The 27,702-nt window shown below is 38.7% G+C and overlaps 2 protein-coding genes across 3 annotated transcripts; both read right to left on the bottom strand.

Moving 5' to 3' along the window:
* Positions 1-181: 181 nt before the first annotated feature.
* On the bottom strand, positions 182-14,180 carry LOC127619937 (asparagine synthetase [glutamine-hydrolyzing]-like). 2 transcript variants are annotated; one of them, XM_052092971.1, is made up of 12 exons: positions 14,069-14,180; positions 11,712-11,964; positions 10,871-11,108; positions 10,579-10,764; positions 8,501-8,602; positions 7,924-8,051; positions 7,673-7,799; positions 6,909-7,015; positions 2,063-2,163; positions 1,884-1,965; positions 750-905; positions 182-669 (listed from the first exon to the last, which is right to left on the bottom strand). In XM_052092971.1, the coding sequence occupies exons 2-12, from the start codon at positions 11,958-11,960 to the stop codon at positions 436-438; spliced, it is 1,710 nt and encodes a 569-aa protein (XP_051948931.1). In that variant the 5' UTR covers positions 11,961-11,964; positions 14,069-14,180; the 3' UTR covers positions 182-435. The 2 variants fall into 2 exon arrangements, with proteins under 2 accessions (XP_051948931.1, XP_051948932.1); XM_052092972.1 differs by having other exon boundaries at positions 11,712-11,961; positions 14,069-14,163.
* Positions 14,181-22,062: 7,882 nt separating this feature from the next.
* LOC127620035 (biogenesis of lysosome-related organelles complex 1 subunit 4-like) lies at positions 22,063-27,702 on the bottom strand. Its single transcript, XM_052093108.1, has 5 exons — positions 27,364-27,702; positions 27,013-27,084; positions 25,123-25,224; positions 24,901-25,041; positions 22,063-24,804 (listed from the first exon to the last, which is right to left on the bottom strand). The coding sequence occupies exons 1-5, from the start codon at positions 27,667-27,669 to the stop codon at positions 24,709-24,711; spliced, it is 717 nt and encodes a 238-aa protein (XP_051949068.1). The 5' UTR covers positions 27,670-27,702; the 3' UTR covers positions 22,063-24,708.

The raw sequence follows: 27,702 nt of genomic DNA, 5'->3' as shown, positions 1-27,702 counted from the left end.
TATGCTGTGACTAAACAAAATCTAAAATAAATGAAAACAGTGTTATATTTTAGCATCTTCAAAGTTTTCACCCTTTGTCTAGAATGTGCAGACATGAACTCTTGACATTTTCTCAAACAACTTCTTGAGGAATCACCCTGGGATGCTTTTTTTAACAGTACTGAAGGAGTTCCCATCTGTGTTGTTTTTTTTTTTTTTTTTTTAAATTTTAAGATATATTAACCATAAATTAATATGGTGGCACAATTATATTTTTGTCTATGAAACTAATTTAAACATTTAAGTATTCACCTTCAGATCAAAAGATTTTTAAAATCATGAGAAACATTTCAGTCAAGTGTTTCAAAACTTTTGACCGGTAGTGTATTTTTCGATGCTCCATAAGCTGCAAAATCATAGTGTGCATTGTGTAGTTGAAGAGAACATAATGTTAAATCAAGCACTGGAATTCAGGCATGATTGTTGATCTTTATCAGGCTTGTAGATGGACAGGGTTCTGGCCGAAGGGTCTGTGGCCTTGATCCAGCGGGGCATCCAGTAATGTGGCGTCCACTCACAGCGGCCAGGGTAGAGCTTCTCAAAGATCTGCCTTATGAAATAACCCTCTTTGGTTGTAGGGGGGTTAAAGGGGAATAGCTTTGCTGCTTTCTCTAATTGGGAGTCGTTCACCTGAACGGAAAGAGGTTTGATTAGTGCCATATTCACTCACGAGTGAATTTTCATGATTTTTATGTGAACATGTGCAATACCTCAGACTCGATGTGCTCCTGTAGGCTTGTGTACCAGGATTTCTTCAAGGATGTCATCCCGTCACTGAAGGCCTCTTTTCTTCTCCAGAGAATCTCATCTGGGATAAGATTAATTCCTTTAAACGCTTCCCTCAGGAGATGCTTCTCCACTCCATCCTGCGCCGATCAAACAAGTTATTCATCTGGTTACCAATACACTAAAACATACTAAGACATTCTAAAACTAATAAAAGATATTAAGCAAATCGAGAAACCTTTGCCTTTAAAACAGCACCAATTATCCTTGGTACACCTGGACACAGTTTTTCTTGGTTGTTGGCAGATAGGATGTTCCAAGCTTCTTGGAGAATTCACCACAGTTCTTCTATCTACTTTGGCTGTCTCATTTGCTTCTGTCTCTTTATGTAATCTCAGACTGACACAATGTTCACTGGGGGTTTTGTGGTGGCCAAGACATATGTTCATGACAGCAGGGCTCCCTGTTCTTCTATTCTAATCTTTTCTATTTTCAAAAGATTATATTTCCTATTGACACACTAAAGCTGAAGATATAAATATCCATCTTAAGACAAATGCACAGTGCTGTACATATAAGCGAACCCCCCCAAAAAAAGTAAACCATGTGAAGACTTTTTATTTAATTCACCTTATTTTTCCCCTTAAATGGGTTTGGAGCAACATTATAATGACAGCAAATATATGACAGGATATATAAATAATGATAGTGATAATATCATTTTTGGTAAACTATCCTTTTAACTGCAGCATGTGGAACTCTTTTCCTTAATTGTAATGAAACAAAAAGGTAAGTGCACAAGTTATAGCTTTCTTTCAATATTCAGGAGGAACAAAAAAATGGGCTATACTACAAAAACATCAGAACTGGCAGTAAAAAACAGTGATTGCATATTCTGCATTTTTAATTTGACTAATTTTACTTTATTTAAAAAATCCGGAAAAATCTGGTTCCCTACAATAATGACTTCTGTTCGGTTGTTTCATATGTTTTGACATCTGATCCAGAGCTGATTTAAATGCACATGGTAAACAAGAAATGCTTCAGTTGGACTGGATTTTAGACTTGAGATTTAGTCAGAATTAGTCATTGAAGTGCAAGGTGTAAGGAAAGCCCACCTTTGGCACTCTCATTTCTTCAGGAAGAGAGAGGTAGTATGCTGTGAACCTGTGGTCCAGGAAAGGCACTCTCAACTCCAGTCTAATGAGAAACAAAGTTCTGGTGTCAGGAATACAATGGAGATCATCAAGCATATGTGTGGATTGATATACAAGCAGATATTTTTCATTCCATTCACCCATGAGCAGCTGTGGTTCTGTCTGCTCTCAGCACATCAAACCAATACAACTCTTTCAGCAGACGCACACTTTCCTCAGCACCAGCTTTAGGTGATGGAGCCTAAATCAAAATGGACATATTCAGTGGAGCGCAGTTAAATGGCCATAAAAATACAACTCACAATACATGACAGTATTTTCATATACAATGGCCATAAAAATGCATGCATTTCCCTGAATATTGCACTGAGTTTGAAGGTATGCCTTAAAATACATCCACAGGTCCACCTCCTATCACAAGCTAATTGGCTAATTGCCTAAAGACTTGACATAATTTACTGGAATTTTTCAAGCTGCTTAAAAGGCACACTTAACTTAGTGTATGTAAACTGCTGACCCTCTGGAATTGTGATATAGTCAATTAAAAGTGAAACAATCTGTCTGTAAACAATTGTTGGAAAAATGAACAAAGAAGTTGTCCTGAACTACTTGCCATCTGTGGAGTGGTTAAAAATTTGTTTTAATGACTTCAACCTAAGTGTATGTATAAACTTCTGTTCCCCGTCTGTCGCTCACTTCGACGTTGTGTTGAAGCGACACTAGGGGTCTCTCGAGATCCTCGCGCATCTCTGAACTTGAGAAAAGGCCAATGAGAAATTGCCAACCAGAATTTGCATGTCCTGCCCCTGGACATACGAGTATAAAGGGAGGGAAATGCGTCTGTCTATTCAGAAATTTTCTTCGGAGCCGACCGGTTGTGTGATCAGCGAGCAGCTATTCACAAGACTGTTCACGTTCATCTCTAAGAGCGTATGCTGTTGGATCTATGGTGCATATCAGCGGCTTTCTCCTTCTCTGCACAGCAGTGCAACTTGCCCCTGGGAGCTTTGACAGCGCTTTTAAAAGGGAATGTTTTCCTAAAAGAGTTTATTTCTCTAAAAGCAATACACAAATGGCGTTGAACGGCCCTTTCAGGATGCGTCTTTTTAAAAGATGTTTTTCCGCCCCTGTGTAGTTCCTGGATGCGGTCGAATTTCTCTCCACTTCTGATGGTCATAAGAGCTGCCTCATGTGCCTGGGCTGCAATCACATGCAGGCAGCGTTTTATGAATGGTTCATGTTCTCAGTGCGAGAACATAGCCATGGCAACGTTGCAGTCGCGGCTTTCTTCCCTCAAAACGAGAGAAAGCCACTTCCTACGGGATTGGGGCTGGCACAGCTGGCGATGAAGGAGATTTGGGGCATACAGCGGGCTCGGTTTCGCCGGGTAAATCCCCACGAACCACCCGCTCCCCAGCATGCTCGTTTTGCTTCCATCTGGGCTCGAGGTGAGAGCAGCTCGCCTCACGGCCAGTCTGTTTACTCCCTCAGACCCCGTGAGCTGGATGATGATTTCGTCACAGCATCGGAAAGCATTACAGCAGCGTCTGATGCTGATGACTCAACTGGGCTGCCACCTCCGGGTCTGCTCATCCAGTGTGAGACTGAAGCGCAGATGTCTGCTATGCTTGCCCGGACTGCCGTGAGCACGGGGCGGGACTGGAACCCTCTGTCCCCCCTCACCACTTACAACCAGACGATTGGTTCCAGTGTTGCTCCGTCTGCTCGCCGAGGGCGTCCCCCTGCAGCTTCCAAACATCAGGCAGCTCTGCTTCAACCTGGGCCCAGCTCAGGCTGTCCCCCTCCACCTTGAAGGTGTATGTAGGTTGAAGGTGTATGATTATCAGGTTCCTTGGAGGCGCCGGAAGTTGAATCGTCCCCGGGCAAGCCTGTTCCCCTCCTGGGTTCTCTCAGTGGTCCTCTCTGGCCTTCAGAGACCCCCCCCCTTCGAGCCACTTGACTCCATTGAGCTCGAGGCCCTCTCCTTGAAGACGGCCATCCTGATCGCACTCGCCTCCATCAAGAGGGTTGGGGACCTGCAAGCGTTCTCTGTCTGCCTGTAGTTTGGTCCGGCAGACACCCATCTCGTCCGAAGACCGAGACCGGGCTACGTGCCCAAGGTTCCCCCTTCAGGGACCAAGTAAGTGAACCTGCAAGCAAAGCTGCCCCGGGAGGAGGCAGTCCCAGCCATTTTCATCACGGTGTCCGGTGTGTGCTTTGCGTACTTATGTGGACTGCAAGCAGCGCTTTAAATGTTCTGAACAGCTCTTTTGTCTGCTTTGTTTGGAGACAGCATTCCATTTTACATTTACATTTATGCATTTGGCAGACGCTTTTATCCAAAGCGACTTACAGTGCACTTATTACAGGGACAATCCCCCCTGTAATAAGTGGAGTTAAGTGCCTTGCTCAAGGCCCAACAGTGGCATCTTGGTGGTGCTGGGGCTTGAACCCCCAACCTTCTGGTCAGTAACCCTGAGCCTCAACCACTGAGCCACCACTGCACCCACTGCATTCCCTTTCCGCTGTCAACCAGAGGCTTTCCCACTGGGTTGTTGATGCCATAGCATTGGCCTATCACACCCAGGCCGTGCTAGGCCCTTTATGGGTTCGAGCACACTCGACAAGAAGTGTGGCATCCTCGTGGGCACTGGCCAACAGCACCTCCCTAGCAGAAATATGCAGAGCAGTGGGCTGGGCAACATCCAATAACTTAACGAGATTTTACAATCTCAGGGCCGGTCTCGTCCTGCGTTTTCTAAGGTCCGAGCCGGTAGAACTCGGTAACACGGAACAACTGACCGGGTGTACCGCTTGCACCTAGCGCCTTTCCCTCCACTGAGGCGATCACATGCACTCTTATCCCAGGAAGGGTACGTGCAGTCTGACACAGCCTGTCGCTTTGGCATGCAACTGCCTGCCCACACCTGCATCAGCAGCGCATGTACATGGTTCAGCGCATGGCGTGATTAAAAATGGACCCCTAGTGTTGCCTCTTCGACACAACATCGAAGTGAGCGACAGACGGGAAACATCTAGGTTACTATTGTAACCTCCATTCCCTGATGGAGGGAACGAGACGTTGTGTCCTCCCGGCCACGTTGCTGAACCAAGCCACTGTTACGGCCGAACCTCATTTTTGGATCCTCGGGCAAAATCCTGAGGAGAGACCCCTAGTGTCGCCTCTTTGACACAACGTCTCAATCCCTCCATCAGGGAACGGAGGTTACAATAGTAACCTAGAAGACTTCAACTGTATATGTCTTCATTTTGTATAATGTATGTTTTCTTTTATTTAAAAACTTTTGTTTTTAGATGTTTTGCTTATAAACTATGCATGTGCGGTCTTTCTTTAAAATAAACACCATTTGGTATATTTTGTTGTTATATCTAATGCAATGAAATTCATACATTTTTAAGAGAGGTTTAAAGTGAGAGTTCACCCAAATATTAAAATTCTCTCAACGTTTACTCACCTTCATGCCATCCCAGATGTGTTAAGACTTCCTTTCTTCTGCAGAACACAAGCGAAGATTTTTAGAAGAATATTTCAGCTCTGTAGGTCCACACAATTCAAGTGGATGGTGACCAGAACTTTGAAGCTCCAAAAAGCACATAAAGGAAACATAAAACTAACGCATAATACTCCAGTTGTTAAATCCATATCTTAAGATGTGTTATGATAGGTGTGTGTGTGTGTGAGAGAGAGAAACAGATCAATATCAAAGTCCTTTTTAACTATAACTCTCCACTTTTACTTCCTTCTTCCTTCATTTTTTGGCGATTCGCATTCTTCGTGCACATCACAACATACTGGTTGGGGCTTGTCAAAGGTAGAGAATTTATAGTAAAAATTTACTTAAATATTTATCTGTTTCTCACCCACACCTATCAAATTGCGATTTAACCACTGGAGTCTTATGAATTACTTTAATGCTTCCTTTTCTTTTTGCAACATCAAAGTTCACTATTAACTTGCATTGTATGGACCATTGAGATATTCTTCTAAAAATCTTAATTTGTGTTATGCAGAAGAAAAACAAATCATATAAATCTGGGATTGCATGTGGGTGAGTAAATGATGAGAGAATTTTCATGTTTGGGTGAAATATCCCTTTAAATGTCCAAATACATTTTGGGACCATCGTATGGAAGAAAAAAATTACTCAATTAAATAATTAAATGAATATTTAAACACTTAAAAATCATTCAATGCATAATAAAAATATTTAAACAAAACAAAAATACAGCAGTATGAATTAAATAACTAAAAAGATCCATAAATGTCTCTTGTATTTCATTTTAGCATTATCTTTGGGTTGATTGTTCATTCAAGCATGAGCTTAGTGCCTTTAAATTTTTTTTTTCAGGGTTACGGCACGTCACTCAGTTAAGTGATTGGCAATGTTTTGGTTAGCAACTTCACAAGTAAGAGTTAACAAGAAATCTCTTATCGTACCAAGCTCAGACATAGTTGCGAAGCCCAAATAAATCGATTTTGAAATGTGACATCATCTGTCGGTGAGTGACGTGCTGATAACTGTAACCCTGTCAATGAAAACACATGAACCTTGTGCTTAAATGAAAAATTGTTTAAGTTTCATAAGCACAAGCTTTGTGTCTTCATTTTCAGGGTTACCAAAGATATGGCTAAAATAAAAATGGATGCCAACTAGTGCTTAAATTAAATACAAATGGCATTTATAGTGATTTATTTAATGGTAAATAATTGTATAGTTTTTATTTATATTTAATTATGTATTTATTTACATATTTATATAAAGAATTAATTTAAGAGTAATTTGGTCCTCCGTACCATTGAAGAGATCATCAAATAAATAAAAAAAAACAATATACTTTCAAAATATAAGCTTATACAATTTGAGCAACACCGAGAAGATAAGAATATCTTGTGCTTAATATATGCAGTAATCGCCAAACATTATTATAATATATAATCAACTGAAATGACACAATGACATGTACCATGTGGAAATAGATGTATCCTTGTGTAAGCTCATCAGAGCCTTCACCTGAAAAAATTACAACGCTGTCCGTCTTCTCATGGATGTACTTTGATATCAGGTACATACCTGCAAAAAAGACAGAATGAACATTGCACATTGTTCCTTTTTCTGTTAAACACTGCTGCCATCTAGTGCTTATGTGCATACAGTCAATATATGATAGCCTAAAAGCCTATTTAGTCATTTTAATTTCAATTGTAGGGCAAGAGCACACTTTATATCACTTGGCCACATACTGTGAGAAAATGTGTGTACTGAAAACTTTAGCAATTTTGTCTAGTCCCACAGTAAAACCTTTTGTCCTCACTTTCCGTGCAGTACAATGCTGATGCCGCATTTTAAAAGCCGGTCACGAATTCACATCAATTCACTTGTCCAAATGAGTAGGACGGAGGAATGCTAACTAAACAAAATTGTTTGAGGTCAGTGGGCACAGTGAAAGAAGAAGAAAAACAGTGTGGTGTTAAACAACACTTTGCAAATGTTAGGGGACCTTTTTTCCCCTAACATTTTTAATGAGTTAAAAACATTTACCTTAGATATAAAATAAATATATATATATATATATATATATATATATATATATATATATATATATATATATATATATATATATATATATATATATATATATATATATATATCAATCCTCAATGCAAAGCAGAGGGAGTTTTTCATGTTTCCATTAATTTTCATGTACACGCTTGCGGTGACTGTACTCACCTACAGAGGCACGCACAGTGGTGATGTCATAGCTCTCAAGGTGAACAATGACTTCCTTCAGTGCACGAATCCCCTCCTCTGGAGTGAAGCTCACCTCATGGTGCTCACTGCCTATGTGAGCTGCCACCTTCGACAAACAAAAACCAGTTAAAACCCAACTAATCTGCTACTAACAGCTTAAAACCACAAATATGTTTGGTCTGTTAAGACATACAGTGTTAAACATGTTATACTGATTGAATGTCACTTGCCTTGCGAGCAGCTGCAATATCGGGGCTGTCTTCAGCACCAATGGCAAAGGTCTGAATGGGATACACGAGCTGCTCTTCTTTGGCCAGTTTCACAAGGGTTGCAGCAACCAGACTAGAATCTAGACCACCTGGGAAATGTTATATTAACCTTTAGTTATTTACAGTGCATTCATTGTATACTTGTTATTAGTATGCATTTTCCCTGGGAATTGTACCCATGACGTTGGCATTGACCTAAAAAGCCAAAATGCAGTACCTATGCAAACACTGAAACAGAGACATAGCCTCAAAGTTTATTGATTGTCCAGCCAAATGTGGTTTATAAAGTAGTCTCACTCCATTTTCTCTGAATCTGAGTTTAGCCAAACCATCTATCTTAGGACAGATCGTAGTCTAAGAGACTCCAATTCACTCGTAACTCGACTTTGACAAAATGTGTAGTTACTGCAATTTGCCTTTGCAGGGTAGGCCAGTGGTGGTACAGGGACAATTAAGTATCATAGGCAGCTTAAATGCAAAAAGGTTAGACTAACTAATTCACTGAATCAATACCAATAAAGAAGTAAAGCACATGCACCTGAGAGAAGGCAACCGATTCTTCTGTGAGCCATCAAGCGTTTCCTGACAGCGTTTTCAAACAGCATTCTAATGTTGCTCTTGACTGTCTCCAATGCAAAGCCTGATGAAAAGGGGAGAAATACTTTTTGCTTTACTGGTGGTACAACATAAACAAAAAATGTATACAAGGATTGGGATTAAACTGTACATGGAACATAGTTCAGCAATTGTTCAAGAATTCTCTCTTTGGTATTAATTATGATATAAGACTTAGGATGAATTAAAGAAAAGTTAAAGTAAAGCTAAATAAATTGGGTGATTTTTACATTAAAGCTAAAGTATGCAATTTCTGCGACACTAGCACCACTGAAAGGAATTACAAAAATAAACAATGCTTTCAAAACATAATTTCTGAATACACCCCTCATCTACCCTTAATAAAAACAAAGAGATAGTCCCACCCCCAACTCGCGCCATTAGCTGAGTAATGTTTCTGGAGCGGGTCTAAACTATAAGACTGTTAGGATTTGTTTAGTTAAAGTGTTAATTACTTTCAGTAATTAAAAAAAACAAAAAAAAACAACAAGGGGCAAGTGTTTGGTATCACTGTAAAGAATTTTTTTTATTTTTTATGTTTTAATGATATAGATTATGATACATTCTGAGACTCTCAGCCTAAGAAACTGATGAAAAACAAAAATCACAAAGAGTTGAGCCAAAAATATACTACTTTTTACCCCTTGTTTATTTATTTTTATATTATACATCTCTGGATGAAATTAAGGTGGCTCCAGAAACCTGCTTTTGTTCTGTTCCTAATCAAGTCATCTGTATCTGAGGAACATTTTGTGTTAATATGACAAAGCAATGAAAAGATATAGTATTACAAACATAACTGATCATAGTGTCCAAAAGCCTCTCCAACCAAATTAATCAAAATAACTGTACATAAGAACTAATTACACATGCAAACGCAACAATGACTAAAGGTTTGCACAGCATGCAGATGTGCTATTAGTAATGAGAGTTCACAGAATAAGTGCCTTTTGACTCAGGGAGTCTGCATCGAGTCATTTACTTGGTGCCATCTCCTGGTGGCCATATGTAACATTGTGCTTGGTGTGGATTATCTAATGATCTATGCATCCGATTACCTTGTGTGTGTGTGGGCTCGTTTGACATGTTCTCCAAGTAATGGTATGTGATATTTTATGTTCCGAAAACGTGGCACATAAGCAACACCAACATAATTGGCAAAGACATATAATTGGCTATTACTTGCTATATTTTTGGAATTTCTGGTTTTATTCTACACTGAGAGATTTCCAACAACATATGACACATGGATATTTCATGAAAATTTCAAAGCACTTGTTAAGTTTTGGTCATAATCCTTACATGCATTGGAAATTAGAGCTTCTTAGCTTTAAGAGATACCCATTTTGTGTTGGTCAAGACTGTAGTTATTAATATTTTGACAAAAAAAACTAATTCTCTTGTGGTGGGCCCATCCTAGCTTAAAGGGTTAAGTTAGTATTTAAGGACTGTCCAAGTTAATGCATTAAGTGATATAATTTAAATAACGTTTAGTAATCTAAATGAACATTGTTAATTTCTCTTGCCGTCTGTTGTTAATCTAGGCAGTTTCATGTTTAATGACCGCTGGTGGTAAAGGTTTTTAATTTTATAAATGTACAGTGTGTCAAAAACTGAAAGTAAAATTAATTTGAGGTCATTTTTATTTTAGTTCGATTTGGAGTCATGAAAATGTTCACTTAGTAATTTTTTTCCTCATTAAATACTACTCGCTTAATCTCAATAACTGCCCTGTTAATGGACACTTTCATACATGGCTTAAATGAATCCTGGATTATTGTGCAAAGTGAATTTCTACAATGGCATTGGTAAATGAAAACTATTGATTGAATGATGCAGCATCCAGGCCGCTAGGTGTCAGTGTAAGCCACTTCTACATACTCGAAAAAACTGGAACTTAAGTGTACTCAGTCATTTTTTGGAGTTATATTCGTTATATTTTTATTTCAATAAACAAATATGTTTTCATGTGTTTGCATGTCCCATGCGTATGACATCTACCTGTGCCAAGTCCCTCCACGTTGTCATAGGTGGTGTGTTTGGGTTCATCTGTGCAGCTGTGGAAGCGGTCTATCTGAACAGACTCCACTTTCCCGGTACTTTTCAAGTCAAACACCTCAAAGTGTCCCGGGGGGAAGGGACTGATCTTTGCAGGAGTGGACATGGAGTGTGTGATCTGTGTTAAACCTGTTTGTATTACAATTATGTGATGCTGTTAGAATCATGTTCTGACTCTTAGGAGAGAGATGTGCTCCTCACACACATATTTTAAGAGAGATATTATTGATTATACCTTTGGCCTCAGAACAGACAGCAAGAAAGCCATCATCAGCCATCAACTTGAACAATGGCCTCACACCATAGGTATCTCTGCCTAGGAAAACCTTTCTGTTAGCAGTGTCCAACAATATAAAGGCAAATACGCCATCTAGCAGCGAGGCCATCTTCTCGATTCCAAAGCGATCATAGAGGTGCAGAAGGATTTCTCCATCAACTTTGGTCTGATGCTCAAACTCAAAGTGATTCTTCAACTATAAGCGAAAACGGAAAGTTAACAAATGTCACTGGTAAACCATTTAGGTGTGTGATATTATGCATTTCAGGCTTTATTATGCATTTAGCACCATGTTTAATTCACAAGATTATAAAGTCAAAGAATAATCAGACCCTTATAAATAGTACATAACCATGGTAATACAGTAATTTTATCAGAGGTCAATACTACAGTATATTTATATAAACCATGGTACTGAATGATTACCATATTAATATTTAATTATATTTATATAGTACTCCAATCCAAAGTAATTCAAGGAAGACCTAATGGTACAATATATCATGGTGCTGAATGATTATTAATACCATGGTATTTACATTGCACTCCTAAGGTGTTTCACAGAAGAATGAGGCATTACATTGGTACCACAATGGAAGTACTATGGTACAGTACTTTTAGTTTCTTTAGTTAGTAAAGCTTAATGCTTATGTCTGTCAAATTCAAATGAGCACGTAAAAATTAACATTAGTTATGAGCTCTATTAGTGCGTACAGTAATAATGGAAAAGTTAAATATTCTGAAACTTTATAAAACTATATATCAGGACAGACTGGAATGGGTCACAAATGTTACCTACCTTGAGGTGGTTGTAAATCTCACCGTTGTAACACAGCCAGAGGTAGGGAAACTTCTTGACACGCAGAGGCTGCATGCCGTACAGCTGGTCCACAATGGCCAGACGGTGAAACCCAAAGCAGCAGTTGGTGAAACCGTTGACATTCTCGAAGCGGAAAGCGTCTGGACCGCGATGTGCGATCTTCATGGCATTAATGCACTGAACCGCAAGACACTCATCACTTCCGAACAAGGCCCATATACCACACATTCTGCTGCAGGAAATTAAGAAGAAATAATTTATTAGAAATTTGAAAATATTACCATATTTTAATGACATGTCATAAAAATGACATAAAATATGTTACATTACCATAAAGTTTAGAATCAGCAATGCGTGCCTTTATTTCACCCAAAAATGAACACTAACAAAGATTTTTAGGAGAATGTTTTAGCTCTTTTGGTGTTCACAATGCACGTCAACATGGTCCAAAACTTTTAAGCTCAAAAAGCACATAAAGGCAGCGTAAATGTAATCCATAAGACTCCAATGGTTTAATCCATGTCTTCAGAAGACATTTGATAGGTGTGGGTGAGAAACAGATCAATATTTAAGTCCTTTTTTACTGTATATTCTCCTCCCTACCCAGTAGGAGGCGATATGCACAAAGAATGTGAAAGAAGAAATCCTAGGAGAAGAGCACATATGAGGGCAGTTCGAAAGTGGAGATTTATAGTAAAATAAGGACTAAAATATTGATCTGTTTCTCACTCACATTTATCATATCGCATCTGAGAACATGGATTTAACCACTGGAGTCGAATGGATTACTTTTATGCTGCCTTTATGTGCTTTTTTGAGCTTCAAATTTTGGACCTTGTTGACGTGCATTGTGAGGTCCAACAGAGCTGAAATATACTTCTAAAAATCTTTGTATGTGTTCAGCAGAAGAAAGAAAGTCATACACATCTGGGATGGAATTAGGGTGAGTAAATGATGAGAGAATTTTCATTTTTGGGTGAACTATTCATTTAAAAGTACACTCAGTAATGTTTTTTTTATGAATGTCGTCTTGGACTTACACTGACACCTAGCCGCATGATGCAGCATCATTTTTAGTTACCAATGCCATTGTAAAAATGCACTAGTGACAGTCAGCCATGAATAATTTTAATCCAGGAGTTAAAATATCAAATAACAGGACGGTTACTGAGATTAAGTGAGTAGTACTCGGTTGGTCATGTGATTCTAACATGGCAGCCCCCATGTGTGGACTCTCTCCGTGTAGAATAAAACAGCTTTTATAAGGTTACTGAAATGACTGGAGTCTACATTTTAATGTGAGTGCTCATGATTTTATACATACGTTTCAAAATTATTGCATTAACTATTCATTTCTTTAGGAGAAAACTTTTTGAATGAGAACAAAAATGACGGAGTGCACCTTTAACTGTTGCCAGTATCCACAAACTGCCAATACACAAACAACAAAAGGACCATAGTTGTACTAATGGTATTCTTTGAAGTACTTTGGAGTACAATTTAAACAATTGGTACCGAATTATTAACATTTTCATGTACCATGGTATTGACATGGTACAAGCCAAGGTGCTTCAAAGAATTACTGTGATACATGTCCAAAGAGCATTTAATTAACATTGTGGACCAGCAATGGACTATAATGCTCTGGTTTGATTTCACAATGTTGCATACTCAAAATTAAATATTGTCTGCATCTTATTACACATTTAAGACATAATGCGATTAATTTTTAGATAAACAGGATTATTATTTTTTGCACTCTAAAAAGTCAATTCAAGATTGTGGAATTCTGCATGCATACTGGAGATACAATATAACCTCATCCTATATCTAAGAACACTTTAGTAAAGGTACAAATATACACAGTGTAGTTGTATTAGACCACAGATCACATCATAGTTATCTAACACTGTACAACCTAAGATAAAGGTTTGCTGAGTGCATTAGTCAAGTGCATGTCTCTGCATGCTTGATCATATCATTAGGTGAATTTAGCCTGTAAATAATGTATCTAACTGGTAAAACGTGTCCACCAACATGGCTGAAATAAACAGGAAAACGGTCCGTACATAAAACACAGCAGGGTTATCTCAAAAGCTGTAACTCGTGCAACTGCTGTATGAAAGGTATTATCTGAAATGGTCGAATAAATAATGTATGACAGTAAATATATCTATGCAAGCTTGCCGGTGAGATCTGTAGTGGTTTAACATTTAGCAACGTAGCACACTAGTCTATAACAGTATAATTAAGAATCACACTGTGGCAAATTAAAAACAGCAATTGTGTAATAGCATGATACATTCGTAATAAATCAAAGGTATAACTGGTAATACCTTTAGTAGATGCTTGATTTGGTCTGTATTAATCTTGGAGAGAGCTGCACCTGTTTTACTTCAGCTGAGTTCGGCTGATGAAACTCATGTGCGATGTTTCTACAGGGAAATCATTCAACTCACTGGGAAGCGTTAAGTATAAAAGGGGCGGAGTCAGCAGGACCGGCAGTCGCTGCTGATTGGTCAAAGCTACCAAATAGACGGTGGGCCGGACCTCGAAATTATGAATTTAATACTTACCTCACAGCTGTGTAAGTCTTTTTTTGCTGAGGTCATGTAATAAAATCGTGTAAGTACTACAGACATTGTTTCCAACTTTGTTGTTTGCACATTTGACGCAAAATGTCCTTACAAACTCTTACTTTTTTAAACCGGCAAATAAGCAGGAGTACTAATCATAACGTTAGAAAACCTCCCGTTTCCTTGACAACCAATGTAAATGAACACAGATCGCAGGAAGCTGCGTTCTTGAAATTACAATTTTGCTGTAAATCATTAAAAATGTAAATTTAGTTCTGTAGTTCAGTAATACTGAGGTAAAAATGAGGTGTTTTATCCATTTAGCCTCAAATGTAAAAAGCCCTGTAACCCCCCTTTCCCAGACAAGTTGGGCAAAGATTGTTTAATGTACAAATTTATGGGTGAACCTGCAAACCACAGAGAGTACAGTAGCTGAAAAAGCCGTATTGGCATTAATTCCGAAGACGTCCAAGATGTGCCGGCTAATGTTGGATTTCACAGAGAATGCTACATGCTCTTCACCAACAAAGAACACATAAGAAGAGCACGTAAGAAGATAGAAAATACAGCCAACAACAGTGAAGGTTTGTATCAAATGTATAATTTTTATATAAAACGTTTCATTTATATACGTTTAACCCCTTACTAGTCAGCCTCAATTTTGGCAAGTGATGCATTCATGACATCCCCAAAATAAAAAGGTTGCTGCTCAGAAGTCATTCTGAATATACACATAACCAACATATATTTAGAAAGCCAACCCTTGAGAGTTTACATTTCAAGACTCAAAATTAACCAGACTGTTATTAATATTGAGATATATAAGCTCAAACATAGAAACAAAAACAACAAATATTAAGAATACATTTATAAAATGTATAAAAATATTATGTGAATTTAGGATTGCAACTTATAACCACAACTAAAACATAGGGATTTTTTAAAGACAATCATCCCGCACATCCTATTCAATATTCTATAATAAAATCAACTAATCGAATATTCGAAAATCGCGACTCATCCCTAATTAATATAGTATTTCAGTGCAAGTGGATGACATGACAAGTAGCAAAAGGCAGTGCAATATGTGTGTAAGTGGGGTCAAATGTTCATAGCAAATTTAAAAATAAAAAAATAAACCAATGTAGCAGCATCATAGTGTAAACTACCAGTGTATTTGTGCAAGAGTCAATCAGCTGCCCTTAGGTTATTGGAGGGTGGGGGTGGAAGGAAGAGGCTCTCTATGATTCCCCTATAGAAAGTTAAGAGGATGGATTTGTGGGAGATGAGCCTTCCTCAACTGTGGGAGGAAGTGCAGAGGTTTTGGACTTTCTTGGCCAGGTTCTGTTGGTGGTGTCGATAGATCAAGATGGGTCATCTGTGATGTGGATACTAAGCAACTCCGTGATCTTGACCTGCTCCATTCATGGTGCTGTTGATGTGATGATTGTCAACGATCACCTCTGTAGTCATTTGGGTGTGGAGAGATATGATGTTGTCCTGTCCGTGTCTGTGTGTTAGATAAACAACTGAATTATATTCAGATAAATAAACACCGAAAGCACACATTACTAGATCATTTTAAATCACATTTTTCATCTTGACATTTGTATTAAGATGCTAACCATCTTAAACGAGCTTGACAAGACTACTGCAGTTCTGACCACAAATAATTTTGTTAAATAGCTTAAAAACAGCCATCTTTAAATAAAATATTTTTCCACCATATGTGCATAAGCTACCATGCACAGAATTGTGTCATTGTATAAACTGTGACGATCAACCATAAATGGCTTATATAACTCCATGACTACCACTATAAAGTTGATTTGAAATCATTTCTTTGTTTTGCACTCTTTTTAGCTGATAATTAGTCTAGCTTACTTGTAGCCTAGGTAGCTTGCTGTAAACAAATCCAACCTTGACATACCTGTCAAATTATTTCCTACTGTCTTCCCGTTTAAATATTTACCCGTAATTATCCCGTATTTGAATAATCTTTGCTTAGTTCATTGTGTATGTACCGAATGATTTGGATTAGCCTAAGCAACATACCGTTAGACCTAGCTTTACTGCTCCACTACCAACATTCTTTCGTGGCTACTGTTCTCATCAACGACAACGCATATATTCACGACGAAGTATAGCTTGCAGTCTTAAATACAACTTATATGAAAAGCATTAAGATATAGGGGTGTATAATCATTGTAAAACAAATCTTACCTTGACGTTGTCTTGCCGAGACACACCGGTCTCTCCAGGTTGGGTTGTAGACTCATTTGGCTTCAGACTGACGCGAGTCACGCGACGCCGGTTCAACGAATAACGTGATTGGCCAATTCAATTCAACAAGGTAACAACACAAGCGTTGATTTGATCTCACTCCGGCCAACGTTTGTGATCAGCTAGCGAAATTAAATCTATTTTTATACTTTAATGTGCAACAATTGGCATTGGAAACAATCGGTAATCTTTTTGTGAATTATTCATACAGACAAATAAAAAAAATGAGCCAGACAGCTGCTGGGTAACTATCAAATCAAAAACTAAACGAGATAGACGGACTCGGCCCACCGCCTAACTGTACGTTCACACCAGAAGCGGTGAGAGCGTCAAAATTCGCTCTGGCTGCCCTGCCTTCGACGCTCAAGGACGCTCGTTGACGCTCTGACGTAGTTGAAATAGGCGGCAACGTTTGTTCAGAATGCTTTGTTTTGTGAACTATATTTAAAGGGGACGCAATTTAAACATCCAGACATGTCGACCATTTACTTTTTGCCGACCTATCACAAGTAGCGTATATCCTCATGTACTCTTTAAAATGTGAAAATAATTAATCGATCGATGGCAGTAAGTAATTAAAATTATAGTTGTTTGTTATAAAAAATAGAATACATTTGTAGTAATAACTGTGGTCTTGGTCATATATTACAGGGAAACCCGTCACGGCAATAATTCGTTTCTCCTCCATTTTATCTTCGAACGAATGCTTGGTGGGAACCAAAGTTTACACGGTTGTGTTCTCTAGACTTCGCTAGAGCGGAGCACTTCTATATTCCAATAGGTTGCCGCCGAAACGCGTCACAGCTCATTACCATAATGTTGACTGCACTTGAACTTCCATCTGACGCCCACGCCGCCCAAGACTCGCCGCGCCGCTTCTCGCCGCGGAGAGACGCTGGCTGTCATTGAAAATGAATGACTTCCGGTCGATTTGACGCTCTCGCCGCCTCTGGTGTGAACGTACGGTAAAAGTTGCCATTGCGTTTCAAGGCCACATGACTATTCAGTTTGACGTTTGGGATGTCCGATCAGAGACTGTTTAGGCCGAAATTGACCACTTATATTCAAATTAATGGACCAATATCGAACGTGCAAGATTGCAGATATCCCGCCTTACAGGAAAAAGAGTCAATACATTTTCAGATACAGACATCGCCTGTCAGTCAACTTCGAGAACGCGCATGCGTATTAGCTGGACCAGCTTTTTGTGTGCGTGAGATTTGAGCTAAAGAAGCACAATTTACGATAACAATTGTTATCAGATTCAACTGTCGAATTGAAATATGTTCTTTGGTCGAATTCTTGACCAACCGTTTTGGAGATTTCGGTCTTTCCCCATTCAAGTAGATAGGAGCTGTACTTGTATGCCGCTTGACTAGTATGGATAGACATTTATTCACAACAGCATTTTCCGTGGACAAAAGTTGAAAAAAAAAAAAAAAACATCTTCAATATTCAGTTGAAAACAAAGTTGTAGAAAATCAAATGTGATGAGTTTTTGATTTGTTTGTTTGTTTTTTACAGCTTTATACCGTACCTGCCATTGAATAGATGGTCTAATCCTCACAGCCTCACTGTCATTCCCATTAAAATCATAAAGATGGCGCTACCGTGAATAAATAGCTACGCGGGAACGTTCCAAAAATGGCCGTCGAGTTGGCTGACTTGCCTTGAAAGGGACTTTGGTTCAATTCACTTTATCACCCATTCCACCGAATGGGTGACATTTCTGTCCCCAGGACATTATATGTATAAAAATGCACGAAAATTAACTCTAAAATCCATTTTATTATTAAGCAAAGTGTCCCGCACATTAAGCTAAATGCAAATTTAAAATTTTAATTAAAAACATTAATAAATCCTACCTAGAACACTACAAATATTGCATTTGTTGCATATCCCCACTCTCTGTCTATATTTTACCATGAAATATAATGATTAAAATCCTTCAGAAATCTTATTTCTTTTGCATTGTTGTGTGACTTTATATCCAATCTATGCTTTTATTAAAAATAAAATCCTGAGAAAACAATATTTTATCTAATATTTTAAATAAAATAAACATTTTAGTCATGTCCCCGGGTTTTCACTCAGTCCTGTTACGCTAACACATTCCCCCCTCTAAAAAACTTGGAACATTCCACAAGACACATTTCCAACAGGAAGTTGCATCATCTAGATCTTCTGAAGGCAATGGGAAGACAAAAAGTAAGTCCTCTCATTTTATTTTCTGTATATTTGATGATATTGCAGATATTTCCGAGAAGTATCCTCATGCTATTAGCATGTATGCTATGTGGCTATATTTCATGTGTTTGCTAATTCTATGCTAAAAACTCAGTCCTGTTACCTTCAGTCCTGTTACTCATATAAACCATAACAGGACTGAGTAACAGTAACAGGAGTGAGTAGCATCCTCCTGTGCATTGATTTATTAGTGTAAGTATTAGTTTATGTAATACAATTTACTTGATTATTTTTTAATTTTACAGTTACCGTTAATTAAGTTGTAGACGTATAAGTTTTACAATGTGAATACCATGCTTACAGGGAGCCAATCCACCACTAAGTGCTGCAGAAAGGCAGCGACTCCATCGCGCCCAACGCGATGCAGACCCAGAGAGGAGACAGAAATATTTAGAGAAGGAAGGTGAAAAATACAGGAAGGACCTTGAGTCAGGCAGGAAGAAACTAATCAATGACCTCAGTAAGAGAGAAAAGGGCAGACGTCGAAGAAAGTGGAGGGAGAATTATCACACATTTAACATCAACAATCAGTTCAAACACTACAGGGCATTGAGACAAAACTTAAAAGTTCATGAATGCTTAATTCATGTTGACTTTTCAGAAAATTACCTCTGCAAGTACAGCACAGAAATACAGGCAGTCCACTTCGGAGCATCACATCAGCAGGCAACACTGCACACAGGTGTGCTTTATGTGCATGCAACCCCTCGCCCGATGTCCTTCTGCACATTGTCACCCTCAAGAATAAAGGGCCCACCAGCAATCTGGCAACACATGTCACCAGTGCTTGATTATTACACTGTCCATTTTTACAGCGATGGCCCCTGCACTCAGTACAAACAATGAGGTAATTTATTCTTGTTTTGTACTGAGCTGTTCAAGCGGGGATTCACTGCCGGGACGTGGAACTTTTTCGAGGCGAGCCACGGGAAGGGTGCCCCGGATGGTGTGGGAGGGGCTCTGAAGAGGAGGGCTGACAATCTAGTCAGCCAAGGAAGAGATATTCCGGATGCTGCAGAGCTGTTTGCTGTGTTGAAAGAGACAAACACAAAAATCCAGTTGTTTTTTGTCAGCGAGGAAGCAGTTGATGATGTGCCAGTTCCGTCCATTATGAGGATCCATCAGGTAGTGTCCCTAGCCCATGGAGAATTGATATACAGGGACGTCAGCTGCTTGTGCACGACAACACAAAATCTGAACTGTGGGTGCTTGAATGCAAAGCATTTCAAGTTTAGCAATCAGCAGACAGCTCCCATGGCCCCCACAGAGACAGAAGTTCAGTGGCAAAGTCTTGAGGTTGTTGGCAAATGGTGTGTGCTGAAGTACGATGGTGATCTTTTCCCTGGTGTCATCACTGATACAAGTGAAACACATGTTGAGGTCCGTTGTATGCAAAAGATTGGGGTGAACCGTTTTTTCTGGCCAGCCCGTGAAGACATCCTTTGGTACTTGTTTGTGGACATTGTGTGTATTATCCCACCCCCGAGGCCAGTCACAGGTCGTCACATGGAAATCGAGAGCGAAGTCTGGGCCAAACTAAAAACTTTTTAGAAAAGGGCCAGGCAAGTTTGTGTTCTTTAATATAGCGCAATTCTAGCTAAAACACTGTTGGATGTAGTTTTTGCAACTGAACATGTTTTGTTTTGTACATGAAGATGGAGAGGACCCAGGGGCCAGAAACACCCACCATGGCATGCTGATGGGGAAGGAGATACACCCGCCACACTCTCTATCTCCGTTCTCTTTCTCTCTGTCTTTCACTCCTTTGTTCTCTTTTCATCATCTTTGCTGACAAACCAGTACATTCCTTCAGAAATCTCTCACTCACTCAGTCCGGATACATTCCTGTTATGTTCATTCCTGTTACGTTCATTCCTCCATCTCCATCTTCAACCGCTTATCCGAAGTCGGGTTGCGGGGGCAGCTGCTCCAGCAGGGGGCCCCAAACTTCCCTATCCCGAGCCACATTAACCAGCTCTGACTGGGGGACCCCGAGGCGTTCCCAGGCCAGTTTGGAGACCTAATCCTGGGTCTTCCCCGAGGCCTCCTCCCAGCTGGACGTGCCTGAAACACCTCCCTAGGGAGGCGGCCAGGGGTCATCCTTACCAGATGCCCAAACCACCTCAACTGACTCCTTTCGACACAAAGGAGCAGCGGCTCTACTCTGAGCTCCTCACGGATGACTGAGCTCCTCACCCTATCTCTAAGGGAGAAGCCCACCACCCTTCTGAGGAAGCCCATTTCGGCCGCTTGTACTCGCGACCTAGTTCTTTCGGTCATGACCCAACCTTCATGACCATAGGTGAGGGTAGGAACAAAAATTGACCGGTAGATCGAGAGCTTTGCCTTTCGGCTCAGCTCTCTTTTCGTGACAACGGTGCGATAGAGCGAGTGCAATACCGCCCCCGCTGCCCCGATTCTCCGGCCAACCTCCCGCTCCATTGTCCCCTCACTTGTGAACAAGACCCCGAGGTACTTGAACTCCTTCACTTGGGGCATTCATTCCTGTTACGGATTTTCATTCCTGTTATTAAATTGTTTTTCTCTAAAAAATTAAATTAAACCACTGATTTTCTCAATTGTGTTATGTTCATCATTTATCCAATAGTTTAATTAATTACATGATAAAAACATTTATAAATGTAAGGTTTGGGTCTCCTTTAAAATGAAAAAATGGCTTTGCAACTTGTGTGCATATATAGTGATTTTTTTGTGACAAATGTCAATTATTTAAACATGCAACCTACCATTTATTTAAAATAAACAATTTTGTGAGAGGAAAACAAAGAAATTAGTTGAATTTTTTTTTAAACATGGTTTTTAAAAGACACACGATTTTTGGTAACAGGACTGAGAAAAATGCATCCATCTCCCACTTTGAAACCTTGTAAAAAATGAAATAAAGTTACCTGAGATTGACCAATATACATTTTGAATAGTGAAATATGTGTGTTATTAGATTCAGTGTTGAAAAAAGATTTAAAATTAGTTACATTTTTTAAAGTTACAACAGGCAAATGTCACCCTTTCGGTGGAATGGCTCTTATCCAATCGGTCCAGGCTTTAATGACGGTTGAATCTGTTCAAATAGCCGATTCAACTTTTTTCTTTTCTAAAATAACTGTTTACAGCATTTTACATTTAAATTTGTACGGTGAATTAGCTGTTTATGACTATGTGACATAGATTATAAAATATAGATTGCAGAAATGTTGTGTTGTTTATTGTTCAACAGTTCCTACACCATTGTTAACAACATAATTACCTTGTAATGTATTATACATTTCAAATTTATAATATATTACCAAATTTCACAGTTTTTTGGCCCTGGCACAAAATGACCAGCTAACATAATTTCACAAATCATATCAGCAGCACCTGGGAAAATGTGAACAAGTACAAGTCAGGTGAAATCACTCTATCATTCTGATTGGATTATAAGATCAGACTGATTGCTATACAGGGAGGGAAGAAGTGCTTCCAATCATTGTGTTCAAGTTCGCAATGGCTACCTCTAAAGAAATATGTGCAGCCATCATCGCTTTGCATCAAAATGGCCTCACATGCAAGGAAATTGCTGCAAATAATATTGCACCTGAAAGAACCATTTACTGGATCATCATAAACTTCAAGGAGAGAGGTTCAACTGCAGTGAAGAAGGCTTCAGGACGTCCCAGTGTCCAGCAAGCACCAGGACCGTCTGCTCCTGAGGAGTCAGCTACAGAATCGTGTCACCACCAGTGCAGAGCTTGTTCAATATTTGCAGCAGGTTGTGTGAGTGCATCTGCATGCACAGTGAGGCAAAGACTTTTGGACAATGGCCTGGTGTCAAGAAGGGCAGCAAAGTAGCCACTTCTCTCCAAGAAAAACATCAAGGACAGACTGAAATTCTGCAGGAAATACAAGGATTGGACAGCAGAAGACTGGTGCAAAGTTATCTTCTCTGATGAATCTCCCTTCCGACTGTTTGGGACATCTGTAAAATCTATAGTCCGTAGAAGCTGAACGGTACCATGAGTCCTGTGTCGTGCCAACAGTGAAGCATCCTGAGACCATCCATGTGTGGGGTTCCTTTTCATCCAAGGGAGTGGGCTCTCTCACAATTCTGCCCAAAAACACTGCCATGAATAAAGAATGGTATCAAAACGTCCTGCAAGTGCAACTAATCCTAACGATCCAGGAGCAATTTGGTGATGATCCGTGCACTTTCCAGCATGATGGAGCACCATGTCACAAGGCAAGAGTGATAATGAAGTGGCTCAGAGATCATTACATTACATAAAAATGTGGGATCTTAATCCCATTGAGAACCTGTGGTCAATCCTCAAAAGGCGAGTGGGCAAGCAGAAGCCCACAAATTGTGATCAACTCCAAGCACTAATAAGGCAAGAATGGATCACCATCAGTCAGGATTTGGCCCAGAAGCTGAAATCCAGCATGCCAGAGCAAACTGCAGAAGTTATTAAGAACAAGGGCCTACACTGTAAATATTGACTCTTTACATATATTTAATGTTTTTGCCAATAAAAGCCTTTAAAACTCATGAAATGCTTATCATTGTTTTCAAAATGTATGTCACTCCCAAAGCTTTTGGCCAAGGTTGAGTTATTTTACAACTCGGTTCCACCGACTCATTAAAAAAAAGAACCGGTTCAACCGAATGATTCATTTGCTAATCGTACATCATCACAGGTCACATTACAGGATTTTTTAAATGTCGCTTGAAATAGAAATTATTGTTAACTTGAGGGTAAACTTATCCAAAGTACATCAACTGCTCAATGACAAGCGAACACCTTTTGGATATAATGGTCCAAACTAAAGCCAAATAAAGATGAAAAGTGAATGGGCAACACTTAAAATTGTTCTAGAACTTTCTTTGCCTTCAAAACTGGCATCCTGGAAAGTAAATGGATGTTTCTGTTTTTAAATCATACAACATTCTCAACTTAGATCTCAAATACAGAACTTTCAAGAAAATTCCAGGTCAGACAGGGATAGTTTTTCAGTTCACTTAAAGTATGATAACTGTTCAGAACAAAATAGAGATATAAGTGAAAAGCCATTCTTTATGTTTGCCATTACTGATCAATATTGGGAGTAAAAATTAGTAACTGCTCAAAGCTACATTTGTAAATGTACAAATAGGCAATCATTAGTTACAAATATAATCATGTAACACATTTAGCATAACATAAGTATCAATGGACATTTCAATATAAAAGCAAATGGTCCATGACTAACTAGATTTGTTGTGGTGACATTGTTTTGCTGAGGAAAGTGGCACTAAATGCTACATAATAAACCAGAGTAATTTACACTGGCTTCATTAAGAATAAAATATCCATTGTCAGCATATGTCAGACACTGATATTAAACCTCGATATGATAAATAGCTTGTTAAAGCAACAGTGAAACTAGTGCAAAGATCTCAAGCATTGGAAGAAAATGCCAAGGGCAAAAAAATTATAAAGATGTAAAATTATGTACAAGTTTGAGTGAAAATAAAAATCATACAAACATTTCAACAAATGTTCATACATTTTACAAGCATGTTTTCTCAGTTTTAAGAAACAACATCAAACTTCCTGGTGAGGCACTTTGAAAAAAAATTAAAAAAAATAAAACCAAAGCTTCTGTTGGTTATAAAACTAGCTGCCTTTTACTGGTCTACTAAAATAATACTTCGCTTTGATCAAGTTTCATTCAAATAATTGGAAGCTAAAGTGACCGAAATGTTTCGTTTTTGCAATCCCAGGAAAGTGTATCTGAGATGTGTATCTGGTTATCATCGCCCAGTCAGCATTTCTGATGTTGAAGATCCCTGGTGTTGGTAAGTACTTAATAAAGTCAATACAGGAGTCTCTCTTCTACTGCTCGGACTGAGATTTAAAGTAATCTTCTGTTCTAAATACACTGGGAAGCTCTTGATGTCTTTGTGTTTGCCTTCTTGGGCTAGCACGTTTCTGAAAAAGAAGAGAAAGCAAAAAGATGTTCCCAGTTCTGCAATTGTTCATTGTCAAAACGTTACCAAATAACATGACAATATGAAAAGTGCTCACATTTAAAAATCCTGGCACGCTCATTGTGCGAAAGATCTTTTTGAAGGCGCCTGGTAGAGTTCCAACTTCACCTTCAACTTCAACTTGAGTGACTTGTTCTTCCATGGCACTAACATTGGCTCCAACCATTTTGACAAAGGCCTGAAAATAAGACATTACACTTAGAATAACAAAAGAAATAGGATTCAATTAACTCTAAATCAGCCAACGTTTAGTTAGTACCTCCAATTTGTCGATTTTTCTGTATATCTCTCTCATCTCTTCAGATTGTCTTTGTATCTGTGGCAGGTTCTCATTGACCACCTGAGAAGTGTCATTTCTAATCTGTGATGATAAAAAAAAAATAATTATTAATGTCAAACAAGCATTGAGTAATTTTTTGGTGTATGTAGAGATACATACATGATATATGGCCAAAGAGAGTGAGATATTTAAAACATGATTTAGCAGCTGAACCATGAAAAGTGCGTGCAAACAAAAATGTGAAAAATGAAAAATACTTGATTTCTATCACAAGTTGCATCTGGGCTTGTTTTGTACAACAAATAGCATTAAGAGCTCCTTTCTCCGTCCTTTTATCAATGACACTGAAACACTGCTGTGTGTTTGTGACGTGTGCGACAGTGTAATGACTCCGGGCTGGCACTTCAACACATTACATTAATGTTAATTTTTTATGTTTTTTTTAATCAACATCTAACTGTAAAGACCAAAGAGGGAATTATAAGAGACATCAATGACAAATGGGTTACGTGGATCTCATCTTTGGACACACATTACAAGGCAAAGCAAACTTTTACTCAACAGGCAGTGAAAGGATGCTGAACTCAGTGCTGAACTGGTGATATCTGAAATATTACCAGGCAGTGGCTAATTACAGACATTTTAAATCACGTATGCAAGTGATGCAACTCTCATTGTAAAGGGCTGCGTATAGAGTAAAAGATCGGTTTTGGGATTTTAAGAATCTATATCGATATAATCAAATGAAGATTGTGGTTAGTCGAAAAATCTATATTTTTGCACGGCCCTAGTGCCAATGAGTGAGAGAAGACCAGTGTGTCAGCGAGAGAAATTGGCTCAATTTCAGTCTCTCTCGTGAGTTTGCACTTATTTAAATGACCTGCTTTGTCTATATTGAACTGTTGGACATGATAAGAATACACAAATAGTTGAATAAAAATATAAATAAAGAGATCTAAAGTATTGATACAATACTTTGAGGAAAAATGTTGCGATATATCGATATCCCAATATGTTTCCGTGATTATTTATTAGAACTGTCAAAATTTACAAAACTTATAAGAAGAAAACCCAATTAGAGATTCTTTATTAACCCTCCTAATGCGACCTGGTCATTTTTAAAGAGCTAGAGGTAAATCATCATTTTTAAATACCACAATACCACACAGTTTTTCAGACGGAACACAAACTGAGCCAAAATGAACATATGTGTTTTTTCCCGATTTTTTTGAATACATTATTTAAGAGATATAACAATTTTTATAAAATGGTTACATCCGGCATCAATTGTGGCTTTACAGATGATATTATGTAGATATTTTTGCACATTTATGAATGAGATTTTTCTTTAAAATATTTTACTTTCATTTAGCCTCTTTCCCATACTATCACACAGACTTTTTTGTCTCAAAATTCTCACATTAAATGTTTATATAAATATAATACAATAGTATATTCATATGAAATTTCATATACACCTTGATAAATATATATTTTTTATTTATTTTTTTCCCCTTCTCTTCTCTCAGCTGTAGTTAGTGTATTTTGAAATGTAATAGAATTTCCAAAAAAAAAAATTGCAAAAAAATTAATCTGACATCAGACATATTAAAGTTTATATTTTTCAGTTAACCTGCACAAAATATAGATCTTTTTACATGTATGAACAGATAAGAAGTTAACAATGAGCTACAATATGGTTTTTGATGAAAACAATTGGATTATGAATGATTCATAAGCTTAAAAGTCCACGGGGTGAAAACTGACCTGCGAATGCTAAAGGTGTATGCAGATTTAAATGGAATATTCCTTTTAAACGGTTTTCAAAACACTTTTCTATGCATGCAAAGTCACATGTATTGATCTTACCATATCAAGCATTCCCACAAACTCATCTACTCTTGTAAGCATTTCCTCCAGACTTCTCTCCAAGCACAGGGCCTGTAATATAAACAGATAACATGTTCTGTGGTTAAAATAGGTTATTTGCTTTACGTACTGACTTATACAATTACACATAACCACCATAAAGCATTAATACAGCAAACGGGTTCTGACTGGGAATTTAACATACCTCAGTCAGAAGTGCAGAGAACAAGTGGGTCTTTATGTAGCCTATGTCACGCTTAACAACTTAGGCTCGTTAACTACACAGCACTGACTACAAGACGAGCATACAGAAGCGTCAATATAAGACTGAATAAATCTATGATTCCTCACCTCTTCTTCGGCATTTGCTCTCATATAGGAGGAGTATGCTATCGCTGTGTGTCTCAGTAGCTCGTCGTCTTGTGTCTGCTCCGGCTCGCTGTGTTCCTGGGTTTCTCCCGCAGCAGAGCTCGGGTCCTGGGCCACTGCAGCGCCGAAGCTCGAGCTCTGAGACACGGAACCGCTGCTCAGGGCCTCGCTAACCATAGACAAGCTGCTGGCGCTCTGCGACACGATGCCGCTGTCTCTGCTCACCTCGGCGCTGGACTCCTCCAGCGGTGACAGCACCGCCGCTGCCCTGTCAAAACGATGCTCCATGATCCACTCACCAGTTCACTGCTCTTGTTTATG

Source organism: Xyrauchen texanus, chromosome 26 (assembly GCF_025860055.1).
Source record: "Xyrauchen texanus isolate HMW12.3.18 chromosome 26, RBS_HiC_50CHRs, whole genome shotgun sequence".
NCBI classification, from domain to species: Eukaryota; Metazoa; Chordata; class Actinopteri; order Cypriniformes; family Catostomidae; genus Xyrauchen; species Xyrauchen texanus.
Note: the sequence above shows the minus strand (reverse complement) of the source record. Positions and strands in the feature narration are given on the sequence as shown.